This window comes from Erithacus rubecula (assembly GCF_903797595.1).
Source record: "Erithacus rubecula genome assembly, chromosome: 5".
Classification (NCBI taxonomy): domain Eukaryota; kingdom Metazoa; phylum Chordata; class Aves; order Passeriformes; family Muscicapidae; genus Erithacus; species Erithacus rubecula.
In genome coordinates, this window is record NC_136687.1 from 48,604,392 (window position 1) to 48,622,718 (window position 18,327).

Sequence of the window (18,327 nt, forward strand, 5' to 3'; positions counted from 1 at the left end):
TCTGAGGCAGCACATTACAGTACATGGGCACAGCTGGGTAAATCACAATCCAAATGTTACAGTCCTCAAGTAATACTTCAAAAAAACTGCAATAAACATTTGAATAAGTGAGATGATGCAATAGGTATGCACTGAAAACATGGTTTTGGAGAGACAGCAGAAATCGGGGGGAAAATCTTCAAAAGAAATGGCTACTTTCTATGTCTTAGATCTCAATACTCTTAATTAAACTATTAATCCCCCATTCAATCAAATGTGCTTGGGCAACATCCCAAAAACAACTGAAATGCTCCCAAGAGATACATATTTACAGGAAACTCAATAAAAAAGGCAAGCAAGACTTCTTTTCCAAAAGAAATGTATCTTTCAAAGACAAAAAAATTCTGCAAATTGCCACTCACTAGATGAACTTGCAAGTCATTTGCTTCCCCCACAAGCAGGATCTGACTGTGTGGAGGAGTGCTTTGCTTTCACTGCTTAATAACCATCTCTCAGACTAGGTAAAGAGCCATATTGACAGAAACTGAAAGGGTCAGGTTCTGCACACAATCTGCAGGTCTCAAGGATGAAGGGCAGATGGGAAGCACAAACAAGTCCTTGAGATACATTCCACAAGGGATGCAAGGATCTGTGCTCACTGAATACAGTTGCACATTCTGTGTCCCCAAATCAAGAATGCCCATTGTATGCTCAGACATTTATCCCTCTGATGACCATGAATATCTTGACTGATCCTTAAATCACAGGGGATGAAAAAAAAAAGTCAAGTTTATATGCATAGATAACTGCAGGAAGCCTACCTCTCATGGACTCTTTTACCAGATATCAGATCCTGGAAAGATACTACATTTTTTTCCTTTAAAGTTTCACATGCATTTAGCTTAAGCCCAAATCCAGAGCTCTCTTAGCTCTCTCAAGCAGCTCCTTAACCAAATTCATATATTATTCTTATTGGTATCTCTGAGGGTATGGCTCTTCTAGGCCCTGCTTCCAATGTGCCTTGCACACACAGGCAACAGAGGAATTATTGGGAGAAAGAATCCAGCACAAAGCACATGGCAAAAATGTGGAAGTGCCTTTTGCACATTAAAGTGAATGTGAAAACAAACCAAATGCTATCCTCTGCCCAAAAGGATTTAAACAAAATTTCTCCAAAACATAATCAAATCAGATTTTTGTATTTTTCATATGAGGACTGAAACACCTCTCACTTCTTCTGTTGAGACATATTTTATATTGGGTAGGGCTTGAGCAACTGGTTCTAATGAAAAGTGTCCCTGCCCATGGCAGAGTGCTTGGAACTAGATGATCTTTGATGTCCCTTCCAACCCAAACAATTCTATAATTCTATATTAATCAGTCATTGCATAAAATAAAACAAATTAGAAGTCAGAGAAAAAACTGCTGGAACTAAAACTCTTCACCTTTAAAAAATATGCCTTATCTAACACACTATGAACACATATCACTACTGGTTCTTATATCCTGACTGGTTTGAAGATACTGCTTCAATTTCAGGCAGAGAAAAAGCTTGGACTTTGGAGCTCTTTCCTGCATAAACACGTGCCTGTCCCAAGGAAGGCAAAGTTGGTAACTCACTTGTGCCTCTTCCTTCGTTTGCATTTGAAAAGAAAAATGTTTCAATCTGTCTTAGAAAACATGCAGGCATCCAGCTCTAAGAAATAATTTTGAGCCCAGGGCTTAAGGCAGAAATCATGCTGATCAGAAAATGGCATGCATATTAATTAAGGGTGATTTCCTGCTGAGCTTGGTAGTTCATCCTATTCTGGACTCTCCAAGTACTTTTTATTTACACAGCCAGAACTCTTGGCTCAGGTTTGGAAACCAGCACCTAGAATTCAGAGCATATGTGAAATGCAGTCTGCCCCTGATCAGGCATCTATGGAGAAACTGCCACAGCAGTATTCCAGGATATTCATGGTATTTATTTATTACAGACTCATAGGAGGAGTGAGCTATTGATCACCTGCCAGTCCTCTTGCCAATAGGAATGAAAGAAGCAGTGATACTTCAGAAGGAAGACACACAGAACAGAAGTCAAAATCCAGCACAATTTGAGGCAATTCCTGACCAGCTCCTGCATGAAAAAAGGATATTGCAGCCTTTGGTATAACTGAGTGGCCTTATTTATGGACTGGTAAAGGGTCAAGAGGCACTAAAAATCTTTGCAATGGTCTCTCAATAGTCTGAAAAACTTCAACAATGTGCCCTAGGCCATCCTCCACTTGCATCTTGCACCAACATTAAGGAACAGCACAGTCCTTTCTATACCCTTTGTTTACAGTGTTTACACCAAGGAAATTCCTCTGTTCAGCATATAGAACTCCCACAGATACCAGCCACAAAGGGATCACAGTTGAGGAAAGAATCTCTCTCCTAGTAAGTTTTGTGGTTGTTTTCTTTATCCTGAAACTTTTTGTTCGCTATTATAATTCCTTTGAAAGTGGAAGAAATGGGAAGTAGAGAAAACAATAGTTCAGAAGTTGTCACACTTTATGGGGCAAAGCTTAGAGACATTTCATGGAGCAAATGTGTGGATTATGCAAACCAAAAGCTGTTGTCAATTTTAACTAGCGTAGATATGCTGATTTTTTAATGAAATTAATTTTAAAAAAAGGATGGTTTTGTATCAGCAGGCACAGAGCAAAGCAGCTTTGTTGCTGGCCATATCCTATTTATTCACAGAAGCTGCATATAAAAATAAAAATGTTTATTATAAATTTTCACATTTTACCTATATTTTATTATATTTTATATATTATATATATAATATATTGCATTATTATTATACTTCACCTATAATAAGGTGAAATATTCTTCCTCTCCATTTTATTAACACATAAAAGCATCATATGGAATGTAATTGAATGCTATTAATTAATGCAGTAAGCAACTAATCCTTAAAGCAGTATTTATCAGGAAAATTGATAATTCAGCTATAAGAACATTACATGAGAAATCTTTCTTTCCTCAGGTGCCTTTGAACCAATCAGCTGGGCACCATGAATAGCAGTTTGGTTACTACTGATAATTTCAAATCTGCTATAAATCCAGCACAAGGACATGCTTAGCTCCTTCTATATCTCATGTAGGTATCAGACCTTCTCAGACTAAGCACTCCCCCACTCCATATCAGCACTTTGTAACCAGAGCCTGACTCCTCCATAGAAAAGGGTACAGGAAAGCCCAGACAGAGGGAACTAAAAAGTACTAGTGCTGAAAAACCTAAAATATCCCAGAAAACACACCTGGTCACTACCACCCTTTTATACTGAAGTTTGTCTTCTGTGATAATCTCTGCAAAACAGTCCAGTTATGTCCCACTAGAGAAGTATTAAATGCCTTTGTCTAAAGGAACTATCCTCTGATCTAGCTGAGCAGAACTTTTGATTGTCCTACAGATCAACACCATAGGTGCTCTAGAAGGATAAAAACTGGAAGATGCTACCATGTAACTTTGGAAGGATAGATTCATCTATCTTGGAAAAGCTTCCTTTTCCTCCAGGTTGCTAAAAATTATTACCAATAAAAAAAAAAAAAAAAAAAAAAAAAAAAAATTGTAATAGTTCACAAGTAAAACCACAATGTGTTGGGATAAATGAACCTAATTTGGGTAGAGGCTTTTACCTTTCTAATTAATACAGATATGACCCATGACAGAGACTGTGGATATGACTAAAGTGTGGGACTCAGGAGAGCTTGTAAGTACATGTTCTGGCTCATCATATCTCATGTCAGAGAAGGCTCAAGGTATGCACTCTCCCTTGCTTGGCTGGAAAGGAACATGGTCATGTCACAGAATCATAGCTTTCAGTGCTGTTTCTAAAATCCAAAAAGATTACATCAACAACATGTAGACAGGGCAGGAGCTCAGTAGGGCTTTCATGAGAATGTGAGATCTGGACCCACTGGCTCCCCATTAATTGCTGCTGCAAGTCAACCTGAAAGCATTTCTCATTAGCTAAATAAGTAATGTAGCACAGAAAGAGCTGAAATCTTATTTAGGCTACACCTGATAATCCACCTTTCATCCCCAGTGAGATTCTGCAGAATTAACTCTTGGTTGTGTAACGAAGGTTTGCCATCCTCTACCCACTTGCATTAACTTGTTTTTATTTGTAACTGTGCTCAGTGCAAGGCACAGTTACTTGCAGTAAGCAACCAACACTCACACACAGTTTTTCAAGTGTACAGACTTTAACTATCCTTAATAAAGAAATATTGTATTATACAGATAATAAAGAAATAAATTTTAATTTTCCTGGAGTCACAGTTATGAAGGGCTCATCATTGCTTTACATATTATCAAGTCAGACTTAAATCTGCCAGCCCTATTCAGACTGGCTGAAGAGTAGATTTTGATATGCCGTTTGTGCTTGAAACCACTATAGCCTAAAGGCAGATACACACTTGTAACCTTTGCAAACCACTGAATTTGGAGAAAAAGCTGGCATACCAAAGAGCAATCCAGAGGCACTGTTCAGTAACCTGGGAACTGGATCAACAGAAATTTCCTTAAGTTCAACAGGGGAAAGTGTCAAGTTCTGCAGCTAGGGCAGAATAAGCCCAAGCACCATGGCAGGCTGGGAACACACTGTTGTAAAGACCCAGGGGCTACAGGAGATGCCAAGTCAGACACGGGGCAGCAGCATGTTCCCAAAGCAAACAAAGCAAACTGCACAATGGTTGCATTAGGAGCGTGACCGGCACATGCAGGCTCTGCTTGATGCCTGCAAGGATTTGTCTCTCCCACAAGTCTAAGTCTGGTTCTGTATGTCCCAGATGAAGGATGCTGTAAAGCTGGGCAGAACTATTAAAATGGTCATGTTCCCACGACTCATGATGTGTAAGGGCTTGGAGGTCTCTTTAGTCTGGCAAAGGGAGGTAAGGGGGAAGCCTGGAACCACCTGAAGGGACGTTACAGAAACTACACAGGCTTCTAGCAGCAGCTGCACTAAGTCATAGCTGACCTGGTTCAACTAAAATCCTTCCAAACCATGGTTCTGTATTTCTTCTATGATTCCATTAACCTGTTTCAAATTTCATTTCAAAATACTTTCATTGTTTCACAGTGTCTCCAAGTAGGATATGCAGGTATGCCTAAGTTTTGCTGTGTCACAAATGTCACTGCTTGGTCCTTCTAAAAATTAGCAGAGCACAGATGGGAAAATTCCTCATCTGACCATTCCTCCTATCTAACTTTCATTTAATAAATATTTTCTTTTTCTTTCTAAACAGGTTAAGTATTCTTTTGCTCTACAAGACAGGGAGCAGCTTGGGGCACAGGAAGTAAAGGTCTCAAACACAAGTAAAAAGTATTCCTTTTACATCTAAACTTATTTCACTTGCTAAAAATGTCAATTTTTAGGATGAGATTTTTATTATGATTCATTTATTATGATATTTACTCAACAGTGTACACAGTATTGGTGCTGCTTGAACTCCCATATATATGAAGACAGACTGTGATTGTGAAATAACATACAAACTAGATCTTACTACTATGAAAAAGCAACTTGGTCACTATAACACAAAATCAGCTTGACTTGCTAAGTCCCTCCTATTACCCCAGAATGGTCTAAGTACAACTTGGAAGAACAGGGAAGATGGACTCCCTTTCACTGTGGTCTCCAGTTATAAAGGTAAAATAAAAGGAGTTTGAATGAGGCTTGATTTCTGTTACAAAATTTTAATATTGAGGAAAGTTTATTAATTATTTGTAACTTTGAAGGGAAAAAGAATGCATTAAAGATGTGAGTTTGGGTTTTAAAAGAACCCCTCAGAGTTTGAGAGATGACAGTACACATGACACAAATGGAACAGAAGTACCACAGAGGCTATTTTGTGAACTCTTTACTAGTAGAGCAGCAAAAGTATATTAAGTCTCCACATTCCTACTAAAACAAGCAGTTAGGAACCTCACACTTTATTAACTGTTAGGAGGTGATGCATATATAATGAAATAATACCTAGGAACTTTCTATTTTGAAGTGAATAAAGAGTTTTGGTCTGAACACAGGCCTTTGAAAATGCTGAGTTAACCTCTAGCTGTCATTGTGACACATTCTGCATTTTGAAATCTCTATTAATGACACAATGTCACACTAGAAAAATCACATTTTAGGAGCAAATGTTTTCACATGTATCAAACCAATATATTCTTTTGCATGGCCTGCCTTTCATTTGTTACGTTACCTGTTTATTTTCACATTTCACAGGTCAAGGTAAAAACTAGTTTTCACTTAATTTCTATTTCCTCATCTGGGTCAATCCCAACCTTTTGCAATATGTTAAGTTTAAATGCTGCACAAGAATGGGAGTAGAAAGAAAGCCAATTTTTTACAATCCACTGTCTTGATCTTGTTTTTTCCCCTTTTTTATAAAAAACAGATGAGAGGGGGCTAAATTTAAGTTTTGTTCTATTTACCTGCTTTATTTTTTATGCAATTAAACAATATCTTCACATTTGCAATTAGAAGGTTATTCAGATAAATTAATGTTTATAGATAGTTCTTCAGAGGACATTTTTTTAAAGACAGAGCTGAGTTCTCTTTTCAGCAGCTGTTTGTCATCCTTTGCTGGCATGTCTACATTTTCTCTCTAATACACAAAAAGTCAAATTTTCTCATCTTTACCTGACAACATGATACACTGAACAGACTTGTCATTTGAGAATACAACTAATTCCCCTGTGCCATAAATTCTCCAGTGTACTAAACATCTGCAACTTTTTCTGGCTTATACATGTGAGTCACTGCAAAAAACTCCCTGTCTGTAGATCATAAAGCCATTAATTCTACCAAACATTGATGAGTATTTAAAGATGAAACTTTGACAAGTCATCTCCAACATGAAGGCACTATGGGCATCATTTTATTGTGCATCACTTAACTACCCATTATCCTTTGGTAATATTCTTCTGCTCAGGCAGAATCTAGAATCTATAATTTGGACCCAAATACCATCTTAAATCAAATCTGCATTCTCTTTATGCATAATACAGGGCAATGGGGAACTGAGGCTATAATCTGACTACACTGAGGTTTCAGCAGCAAAGCTGGTTTCAAGAGATTACCTTTTCTAAATGCTCAGCAACCAGGTCATTGAAGGCACTGCAATAAAGTGACACTTAAGCCTCCAACACACGTAAACCTGTCATTTGATAGAGTTTTCTGTATTCAATTTAAAGAAGTCGTGTCTCAGCACTGAATATAAGTTTTACTTTCATTAAATTAATGCCTCAATGCCTCTTTATAAGCTGAGTTGAGCATGCAGATCTTTCATGTCAAAGCAAACACACTTTTTTGTCTGATGATTTTACATTACCCTTAGATTATATTAGACAAAGCAGCAGAAACATCTAGAATGAAAAGATTCAGATGACATGCTGAAGTCTGAGAACAAATTAGTTCCTCAGACACAGAACAGAATAATATGCTCACCTAAACAAGCAGAACTGGGCTTCTAAACCTGAACAGAGTCTTGGAAAGTTAGCAGGTGACCAAAGTCCAACACCAACAGGTGCTACATGACCAAAGCCCAGTGGTCCAGAATCTGTTACATAAACACACCACCACAGTGGATACCAAAGCCCCTTTTGGTTGCTCTTTGAGATCCTGACAGGTGAGTGTTAAAAAAAATACTGCTAAAACATAAATATTTTTATTCTAAATTGTGACCAAACTCAGAAGAGGCCTTTATGTTATAAAGCTGCTTTTGCAAGAAGTCAGGGAGCTAAAAGAAATTTAAAAATCAGGCCATTACAAGAATTTTTGAGTTTGATATCTACTCCTTGATCTCAGATTTACATCTCTACCCAAACAGAGTCTAATCTTAATGTGGAAGCAGGCTCCTCAGCATATTTTGGACTGCAAAAACCAAACTTCTGGTGATAAGAAAAAAAAATAGTCTCATCTATATATTTTTTTAAAAAATAAAAAAGGGTCAAGCAGAAAAATCTTGTGTTTCAAAAAACCTGCCAAAACTAAGTCATTTTTAAAATGTGCCTATTGATTAGCTTTCAAAAATCCAGCAAGTTCTTTATGTACAGCCAAAGATGCTCTTCTGTTGATAACAACTTCTGATTTTAGAAATAAAGCAGTTTAAATAGTTGCTAGGTATGCTCACTTCCTAGAGATACCTTACTGTTGTGATCACTGAAGTACAGAAAACTGTTCAGAAGCTGAAGAGCTAAAAGTAGACTAAAAACAACAATCCAGTATTTCACAGCTGTTGCTTTTTATCAGAAAACCTATTTAATATCAATTTAAAGAAAAAAGGGAAACGTAAAACAGGCCACCCCTTGCTTAACTGAAGTGCTGCATTATCTAGGGCATTTCTCTCTCCAGCCATCTGTTTTGAGCTGGATGCATGCACTGAACTCAGATCTTATGTTCACAAGAGAGCTCTATCAGTTTCTTCCAGAGACTGAGTGAGAAGTTCTCAAATTCTACCTTGTTCTCAACAGCAGAAAAAAGAACTGTGATACCTTGAAAAGGGAGAAGTTATAACCTTCATAAAGATAAGCAAACACTTCAGATCACGTCTGGGATGACGCTGCATTCCAAAGAAATCAAATGAATTGCTTTTTGTTTGTTTCCATCATTCTGGCCTTGTAGGCATCCAGACTAATGTATGTGTGACTGGAAGCATAACATGTAAAAGTCCTGCAAAGAGAAAATCCTATCATCTTCTGGGAATATCAGAAAGCATCAAAAGCCATCACCTAATGGCTACAAAGTGAATTTCATTCTGAAAATGCAACATTTCCTTTTTCTCTATGCTGCTACAAGACAGAACAAAGGTCACTGTATGTAAATTAATAGCTTATGGCACTGTGCTTACTGTTCCTTTTACAGGAGGATGTTCTGACATGATGATCTCCATGTTAAATTGGTTTCTTCTTTGATATAACAAATTATATAAACTACAGAATTCCATCAATTTGAAAGAAAAATCAAGTTTACTAAATGGTTTTCTCCATCATCAAATGCAGCTCTCTTCATTTAGCAAGCTCCTTCAGAGGCTATGTATTAGCACAGCACCACATCAAGGAATAGAATACATGTTGGAGTGCTTCTGATGGTCAGAATCAGTCCAATGTCTGCATTCCTCCCCCAGCTGCATAAACTGGGGAGCCAATATTACTATGCCATGAAAGGGTGGAGTGACCTATGCCATTTTACATGCTTTCACCAAAACAGGACAGTTTAAACTGCAGCACAGCCAAGTCAAAAAAGCAGGAGCCCAATGACTTCAGTAGTGCCCAGTGTGGGCTTTGTGGAGGTGCAAGAATGCTGAACAAATAGCATTTACATAAATAGGGCTCAATTCTGTACAATTTCTTTCCTACAAGATACATTGTCACCTACTGTAGATTAAGCAGAACTGAACCATGATTTTAAGATGGTTCCAAATAACTTGATATGTAACCAAAGAGAAGAACATTAAAAAGAAAAAAAAAAAACCAAAAAAACCAACAACCCAAACACTTCAAAGCTCTTGAAATTACAAAGCTGAGGATCAGTTTTTAAATTCTCTCCCTAACAAAGATGGTGAAAAGGAAATATGGTAAAAGAAATTGTCATGTATTTAACTAATAAAGAACCTGATGAGGAGAAAATGTGAGATAGGAGGGAAGATGGAAAAGAATAGGTAACTGGAAGAAGAAGATATAGAAAACTGGGCAATAAAATAAAGAAGTCTGAAAGAATAGGAAAGCTGTGAAAAGAAAGGACAAAGAGTAAAAAAAGAGTATTAGGCAAACTAGAAAAGAATTGAATTAATACATTGTAACACCAGATAGAGATACGTGGGCTTTGCCTGAAAAGTGTGCACTGTATTTTGGGCACATAAATGTATTGATGACTATCTTTGATTCAATTGAGGCACTGTCTTGCTGTAAATGGGTGATGAGATTTTCATTGCAAAAGGGTGAAAGAGAGCCAACCCTCTTGCCCCCAAAACTTGTTTGATTCCTGCCAGCAGCTCCTTATGTACATGTTCTTGCTTTTTCTCTCAATCACCAATGCTTCCCTGCTTTTCCTGTAATTCCATATGGCAGCGGCCAGCACGTCTATATATTCTCCCTGAGCTTTGCAGAGAAATGGGTAAGAAAGCCTGACAAGCTTTGCAGGATTACAGCAATTTTGTATTTTTATAAAGTGTATTAGTGGATTTCTAAATTCATTTCATCGAACCAGACATTTTTACAACAAATGTGCTCACAGACTGGTTTACTGTTCTGGTTGTCCTTTTTTTCCTCCCACAAAACAACACCCTGATCCTAAAATCAGTTCAACACAAGCCAGGAAGAGGAAGGAGGAAAAATTGTGGCTCCCAGTCACTTGAGGGAGAAGGAAAAAGAGAGAGAACAGCAAACGTGAAAATGCCTCATATCTGTTACAGTGCTGCTGCCACTCCTCTTGTTGGTCACACTCACCCACTGTATTTCCCCTGAACTTGTCACTGAAGTTTAGGCAGAGTGTCTTAGGTATTTAAACAACAGAGCTCTACCATGACCAGTGATGCAGGGATGTTCAGAGTGCACACTGAAGGACTGCTGAAGGAAGTGGGCAGATACACAAGGTGCTATCACCAATACAGCAGACTCAGAAAACTGACTTCAGTCAGCTCCTCCAAAGGCCCAGGAGGGGCAAGTTAAACATTCTGTGGACAGGGAAGATTTAGATAAGAAAGATGCGTACAATCCCACTTTGGTTTTAAAACCCTTTTCTCTTCCCATGCTTTGTTCCTGCTGTCAAGATAAAACAGCATTTTGATTTAAGGAATCGTTCCAAAGCCTTCATGTAGCAAAAGCAGCTATTTGGCAGTACTGGATTCAAGCTTTGCCTGCAGGGTACTGGGTGCTGTTGACAACATGATGGGATTTCTCCACAGGAAAGGGAAACAGGAATGAACTTAGCAAGGCTAAAGCAAGGAGAAGCTATGCTACTGCTCCTGTAATTAGTGGCACATAGTTTTAAGGTTGCATTTAAGGCTGGGAAAGTTAGAATAGTCTAAATAATGTCACTGGACTCTCATATCCAACACAAAGACAGGACACATTTCTAAATATGCTTCCAAGAGGAGTTCCCAGCTTCTGGAGAGCAAGGCACCCTCAACAACAGGCAGAGCTTCCCAGCCAAACTCTCCACTCACCCCAGAGACTGCAAAGGTTTGCAGATGTTCATGTTGTCTGATTTTGATGTTTCTGTAAAAGACCTAGACTAGCAGCATTTTCAGTTTCCATTCACAGAATTAATCAATTTTAGTTCCCAGCCTGGGTATAATTAAGGGCAAAAGGGGTAGAACAGTGTTTGTCAAGTGCTGAGCAAAGAGCTCTCTTCCCAGTATAGACCTCTTATGTACAGAAGGCAGGATGAGAGAAAGGTGAGTACTTTGTTGTACATGGTGTTCTTTCTGGACTGATGTATTCTAGAGGTAAAAGCAATTACTGAAAGGTAAAGAAGGCAATAAGGACAGGGTTTTCAAATGCAGGTTAGGTTTTGTGTCCTGATGCTCCATGCTAGCACATCATGAAGGCCATAAATGTACAGGCAGCTGACAGTGGAAACAGGAACTCAAGACTACCACAGGTCTCCCAAACACAGGTCTGTTCCCCACAGGCTCACTGGCAGCCCTGACAAATTTATAAAGGATTTTGTTCAATCCTCATCACATCATCCATCCTATAATGCTTAGCTGCTTTCCTCCTTCAATCCCAGTCTTCTCAGCCTCCATCTCTGTCCAGTCTTACTCCCAATACATTTGAAGAGCATAGACAGGAAATCTGAAAGAAAGGCTGCCATTCACCATGTGAATTTAAGTACTTGATTAACTGAAAAGACTTGTCAAACCTGAGTCAACTGATAGGAAGGGTCAACAAAAAACTTATACATAAATTTTGTATATGTCTTCAACATCATTGTGTCCATCAGGCTACTAAGTATCAATAGATGGAACCGACTGTTGAATTCAAGCCCTGATTAACTTTCATGAACCTCCCTGAGTTATCACTAACAAAATGAATAGCTCAGTGTTTTGATAAAGGTCAGAACTGACAAATGCCTCAGATGTTCCTACAATACATAACTAGGAGCCAGTAAGTTTGTATGAGCTGGTAAATATGAAGGAAATGGGACCTACTGTTGAAGTGGATCACTAAAAAAACGTCCTTTAAAATGTTTTTAAATCACACTCTTGTATTTCCCCTGATTTTTAAATGTCTAAATGTGTTTTTTATAATACATTTGTCTGACCTGGAAATAGAAATCATGAGAGCATTTAATTTATATTAAACTGAAAATTTTAACACAACTTCATACCTGCATCCATGCTGTCAATTTATGAATACTTTTAATTTTAACTACTTCAGACATACATTCATTTTTTCCCTGACATTTCTAATCATAATTTGTGGAGCTGTATCTCAAAGTGCTTCAGGTCAAAGATATTCTAAGACACATGCCTTGCCTGTGCACACTGTACACTTGTACAGTTAAGGCATAATGTAATTATTTGCAAGTCCCAAAGCATCCTGCACTAAATTCTGTCTTCTAGCTGGAGATAAAATGAACAGCAGTTATCTGGTTTATAGATTTGACAAATTCTTCTGGGCATGTGCCAACTTTGTAATCTACTTGAACTATAGCTTAAGAACCATGTGAGATCACCAGGGTTTCTGCACAACTTCAAATCTCTCTAAGCCAGAGCCGTGCAGTTTTCAGGCTGAACAAACGTTGCCAGGCTCTGTGCACAGCTTTGAGACTCCTTGAACCACAGCCACTTGTTCCAGAGGGTTTACAAATTATATTAGGCATATCTGGAGCACACATAAATTCTAATATACATCAGCTGTGTTTTTACACTAAAAGGAACTTCAACAAAATACATGGCTTTTAACTACCATTTTACTCTACCAAAACAAATTTCATTTGATTGCCATTATAATAAAATCTAAACAGAAACAATTTTCTATACCATATTTAAGAAAAAGAGGCCCTGGGAGATTGTCCTTGCAGTGAAAGCTGCTACTTATAAAATCCCTTCCAAGGAAAAGCTTCTTGTCTAATTAAAATTCAAACTGCCATTAGAAAAACTTCTCCATTAGCTGGAGAACACATATTAACATTTCAAGACACCTAATTTCCAGAAGCTTAGATGTAGTTCCTAATCTATTTTAATCTGGAAACAAGTTAGCATCTGAAACTTAATGCTTTTAACAGTATCAAGACAGCAGGAATGCTCATTTTCTCGAGCACAGCATGTGAACAGACCCAGGTGGACCAGTCAGCAGTGAAAAGTGGGTTTTCTCTTACATAAGTAACTAGGTCACCATCTAATGTCCCTTTGTTATCCTAAAACATGAACTTCATCCTGTCACAGAGTTAAGAAGGGATAACAACCAACCTCCTTGACAGATGCCACAAAAGAATCTCCACAGTCTTCTCTTCTGTTAAACAGTAATGACATTATTTTCCCTTTTATTTGAACACATACTTTTTGTTTTATATATTTATATAAAATTAAATTCTGAGAACTTCCAGAAATAATTCAGCTTTATTTGACAAAGATGGAACACTACAACGAGTCTTCTCAAAGACTGTCAGCAGCATACAATTAGGACTTTGAAAAAACTGAAAGCAATAATAACCTGATTTTATTTACACTATCCTAGCTATTTTCTTTATTTTTGGGGGAGGGACAGCGTAGAACTCCTTCTCTTTCTTCCTCCTCTTTCTGTCCTCTGTTGTTCTATTCATCCATCCTTAGTTCTAGTATTTCTCTCCCTTCATGCATCTCCCTTAAGGGATTTTTGTTCCCTTCTATTCTTGTCTTGGTACCTTTCTCATTTTCATTATTACTGCTTTTGTTTCCTTCAGGTTTCAGCTGTTCTGCCCTTTCCTCTTTCAGTTTGATGTTACAGAAAGCCAGACGTTCCTCACAGACTTCTGACACTAACTCTGAATCTTCTGTTCTCAGGAAACATACTTGTGAGTGAAGCCTTTCACCTAAAGCTAAAGACAAAATTGGTTAGTCTCAGTCTCACATAGCAGCAGAAGATCACAAATACTGTCCTGATCACAGGAACAGTTATTCATTGAGGAAGGTCAGTCAGAAGTAACCTAACCCTTCTGGCTGCTTTAAAACCACATTTCAAGGAATATTACTGAAGCAAGAGATGCACTCTAAAAGCAGTTTCTTCTCTGCTTGTTTTAAAGAGAAGGCTTTTACCAAAAGCAGCCTCATTTTTTCAAAAATGGTAACAGCCCTTTATACTGGCTTAAACTGGCATATTCTGGTGGCTAAAACTAATATGCTGGTGGTGTTAGAAGTCTCATTGTTTTAACAAAAACTTTAATGGAATTACAAATTATGTTTGTGTGCAATTGACATAACTCTTGTCAGATTTCATTTCATGTAAGAAAACTAGCAAAAGAGCTAAAGATGGAAGATCTTTTCCCATTATTTTTTCTTTGTAACATCTGAAGCTACAGATTACATTTTTTTTTATCAAAAGGAGGTTGGTCTACTCTATCTTCCCAAATGTAATACTGAACACAGCCACGCCTGAAGTTTTGCATCCTCCTGCCTCATCTATTTCATGAGCCATCATCCTGAAGATGGTTTGTTACACCCTGCTCTGTGGTTCAGTTTGAATTCAGTGTTTCACAACCACCAGGCTGGTAGCATGTGCTAATTCTTCAGGGAAAGTGGGAGAGAAAATTGAGTATATCTGGGAGAAGAGCAGTAATATAAATCTTTGTTCTGACAACTAAGTGGACATACTAAAACAAATCCACCTACGTTGCAGACTTTGAATCTTACATATTTTGTCACTGAGCCTCTAATGCTAGGTATTGTAAAGAGAGCCCAGCAGGCTGCTTATGCAGTTTGTTGCCCAACTAAACACCTAAGTCTGAGCAGAGGCTGCCTTCCATTTCCTGCTAAGAAGACAAGGACTCTCAAAATGGAAGAATATTTTTAGGAGCTTTCACTATTACACACTGTAACAGACACTTCAAACAAAGTGATAGGTGCCATGAAAACAATTGTATCCTGTATTCCTATTCTGCATACAAACTCTAACACGTGGTGTTTTTCAATCTCTTGAGCTCAATGGATTACTGCTGAGTGGTTAAATTGCAAAAGAGTTCCTATACATCCAAGGAATAATTGCAGCCTGCTTATAATAAACATCATAGGTCACTGCCCTAAAATAGGAAGATTTTCTTGGATACAGTGTGATTGCAGGAGTTTACCAGTTGTGTTTTTCAAGGTAAAAAACAAGAATTTACTAAGGAACCATTCATTGTGAAACTGAAGCATTACACTAGTAACTGAAAAGTTAAAGCCTTGTAAATGCTTTTATAACAACAGAAATAAAGTAGTGGTGGTGCACACATTACCTAAAGCATTGAAAGTTCTCTACTGCCAGCTCTGCTTAAGGCCGCCTACCTCTCAAAGCCAAAAGTTGAATAGTGTTCAAACTCTACTCAGACACAGCTTTACAAACTACAAAAGCAAGCAACAGAAGTTACAATTTTTGGAAAGAACCTGTGTTAGTGAGAGGAGAGAGCAACCATTCAGAAGAAAGCAACTGCCATGGTAATGTCTTCATAGGAGCACACACATAGAAACAGTGCAGCAGAATTTCTATACAGTGAAGATAAGGTAGATCCACGTATGCAAAAGTATTTTTAACTACAGAAATCTTTTTATTCGACTTAGAATCTATCTGCTTGGGCTTCCATGCTACATCTTTAGTATACAAACCAGTTAATACTACACCAGCCTCCATAAATACTGAAAAGACCATATGTTTCAATGTAAGATATCACTGCACTCTCTGCCACAAACACTTGTTTGTTGAGCATGATTTCTGGAAAGATATAAAAGCCACTGGAAGAACAAATTCATCCTTGATTTAATCCTAAGGATTTTCAGTTTTTATGCTACATGTTACCAAAAAGAAAGCTATAAGTTGAATGAGGGAATTTACTGCATTGACTGTAAAAGCATAAACGTAGATCTTAGACATGAAAAGTCATCACAGTTGTCAGCCAAGGTGAAACTGATTTCAATCTTTGCCACTCATGAGAGCTGCTGCAGAGGCTGCTTAGATTTTAGAGACAATGGAATCAGACCCTTATACGTGAAGAATAGAAAAAGCTCAAAAAAAACCCCTTCCTCGGCATTTTCACAAGCAATCTCTCTGGGCAATTATGGACAGGTGCTGACAGAGTCTATAGGCAAGTTATTTCAGTCTTCCCAAAAACAATAACTACTCTTACTTTTGCAGCAAGATTTTGTAGCAGATTCTCAAGCTGTTTACAAACTTGCCTGCAACTGAGGTGTAGTTTCCTCTAAAAAGGAGTGATGTGCTCATTCTGCATCAGCTTTTCTGAGCAAGTTTTAGCTGATGCCCTGAAGTTATTATTTCTGGAAGCCAAAATAACTAGACTTAAACCAGAATTATGAGATTAATAGTCTGACTTTGTGAATGGAGAGAAGAAGCACAGGCAAGCTAAATTTTGATATTATTAATATATTGCCTTTTCAACCCTCATGTGATCTTCACTACATTGTTAGAGTTTAACCTAACTCTGACGAAATCTGACAGTTATTCCTCATGTCTAACCCTGGCAGCTTCTAATTCTAGCTATTCCAAAGGTTTTCCACTGCTTTAAAGGAGTTAAATACACGTTCAATCTCATTTCACAACCAGAAAAACTGAGGCACGGCAACAGCTTCCTTCCGTGGAAACTTCTAGTTAAAAGTGAAAGATGCATGTGATCTGCAAAGAAACTACTGATATACCTAAGGCCACAGGAAGCGCTTCTGTCGAATCCCCGAGCTGAATTCAGGGGCTGCCACCTCCTCAGCCCGGGTGTGAGCCGTGAGCTCCTCACCCTCTGGACCTGCAGCTCTGATCCCACCATCACGTTTGGCAGCACAACGTGGGCACCTCCTACCCATCCCTAGCATCTACATTACAGCCAGATTTCTGGAAAATCTGCTTTATGGTGGCTGCTTCATACCGGGAGAGCTGTAGCTTTGTGCAAGAGGATGAGGTGGAGAAGGCAAGAGCAATTCAGCAGCAGCTCTGTAAAGAAAACCCAAATACCATGCTTCCCGGACTCGTGGGGCATCGGCTGGGCACTCCGTACAAGTGTCAATCAGCGTGAAACTACTTAATTTATAATTTATTTATATTTAATTTATAATCGTAATACAAAAAGGGAGAGGTAATATGGCTGCGTTCCTAGGCACGATTAACGCTTTAAAAGACCGAGAAATACGAGGACCCTTGTCTTCCTCAAACAATGAGCAGAGATTATAAAACAATCTAAACGCACTGCCCCAATTTATCTCCATTATGCAAACAGTAACTGGGAAAGCGTCCTGGGGGTGCCTTACATAACTCCGTGCCCGGAGCCCCCCTCGGCACCCGGGGAGTTGATCTTTCCCCCAGCCCGAGGGCAGCGCCGGCTCCGCCGCTGCCGGGCGGGAGCTCCGCGGGCGGGCGCGGGCGGCGCAGCGGCGGCGGAAACTTTGCGCCGCAGGGGCCGGGCAGGGGCCGGGCAGGGGCCGAGGGGCTCGGCAGAGCTCCGAACCTCCGCCCGGCAAAGTTACACCGCCGGAGCCGAGCGGGCGGCGGCCTCCGGGGGCAGAGGGGCGGCGGCGGGGCTGCACAGCGCGGGGCTGGGGCGACTTACCCATGGTGCCGCCGCGGCCTCCTCCTCCTCCGCCTCCTGCTGCTGCTGCTGCTCCTGCAGCCGCCGCCTCTCCGCCGGCGCGGAGGGAGGCGCGGGAGGCGTGTGCGCGGAGCGGGCGCGGCGCGGAGCCTGCGTGCGGCGGGCTATGAGTCAGGGCAGCACATCCGGGCACGGCCGGAGACACCCCGCCCGACGGCCCGCCCGGCCCACAGCCCGCCCGGCCGCACCGAGCCGCCGCCGCCGGGGAAGGGCGGGAGCCGCGCAGGGAGCGAGGGAGGAGGCGGCGCGGGGCCGGCGGCAGCGCCCCCGGCCGGGGAGGAGGCGGCGCGGGGCGGGCCCGCTCTCAGCCGCGCCTGCCGCCCCTCGGGCCTCCTTTGTTACAGGCTGGGGTGGGGCCGCCCGCCGGGCCTGGGGCGGCTGCGGGGCCGGGGGGAGAGCGGGAGGGCGGGAGAGCGTGGTGCTCCCCGCACATCCCTGTACATCCCTGTACATCTCCACTCCTCCCCGCACATCTCCGCACATCCCCGCTGTGCGCCGTGCCTCGGCCCGCGAGGAACGCGCGGTGGTTTAAACACGGCGCTCGCCA

The 18,327-nt window shown here is 40.2% G+C and overlaps 1 protein-coding gene across 7 annotated transcripts in view; it reads right to left on the bottom strand.

The window, feature by feature from the left end:
• The window catches only part of RAP1GDS1 (Rap1 GTPase-GDP dissociation stimulator 1), an 89,311-nt gene extending 71,267 nt beyond the window's left edge, over nt 1-18,044 (bottom strand). For 4 of the 7 annotated variants that reach the window (XM_079307083.1, XM_079307081.1, XM_079307082.1 and 1 more), the window contains exon 1: nt 17,742-18,044. In XM_079307083.1, the coding sequence (XP_079163209.1) occupies nt 17,742-17,745 (4 nt within the window). In that variant the 5' untranslated portion in view covers nt 17,746-18,044. The remainder of the gene's footprint in view (nt 1-17,741) is intronic. The other 3 variants (XM_079307085.1, XM_079307086.1, XM_079307084.1) reach the window with 2 other exon arrangements.
• Nucleotides 18,045-18,327: the final 283 nt, after the last annotated feature.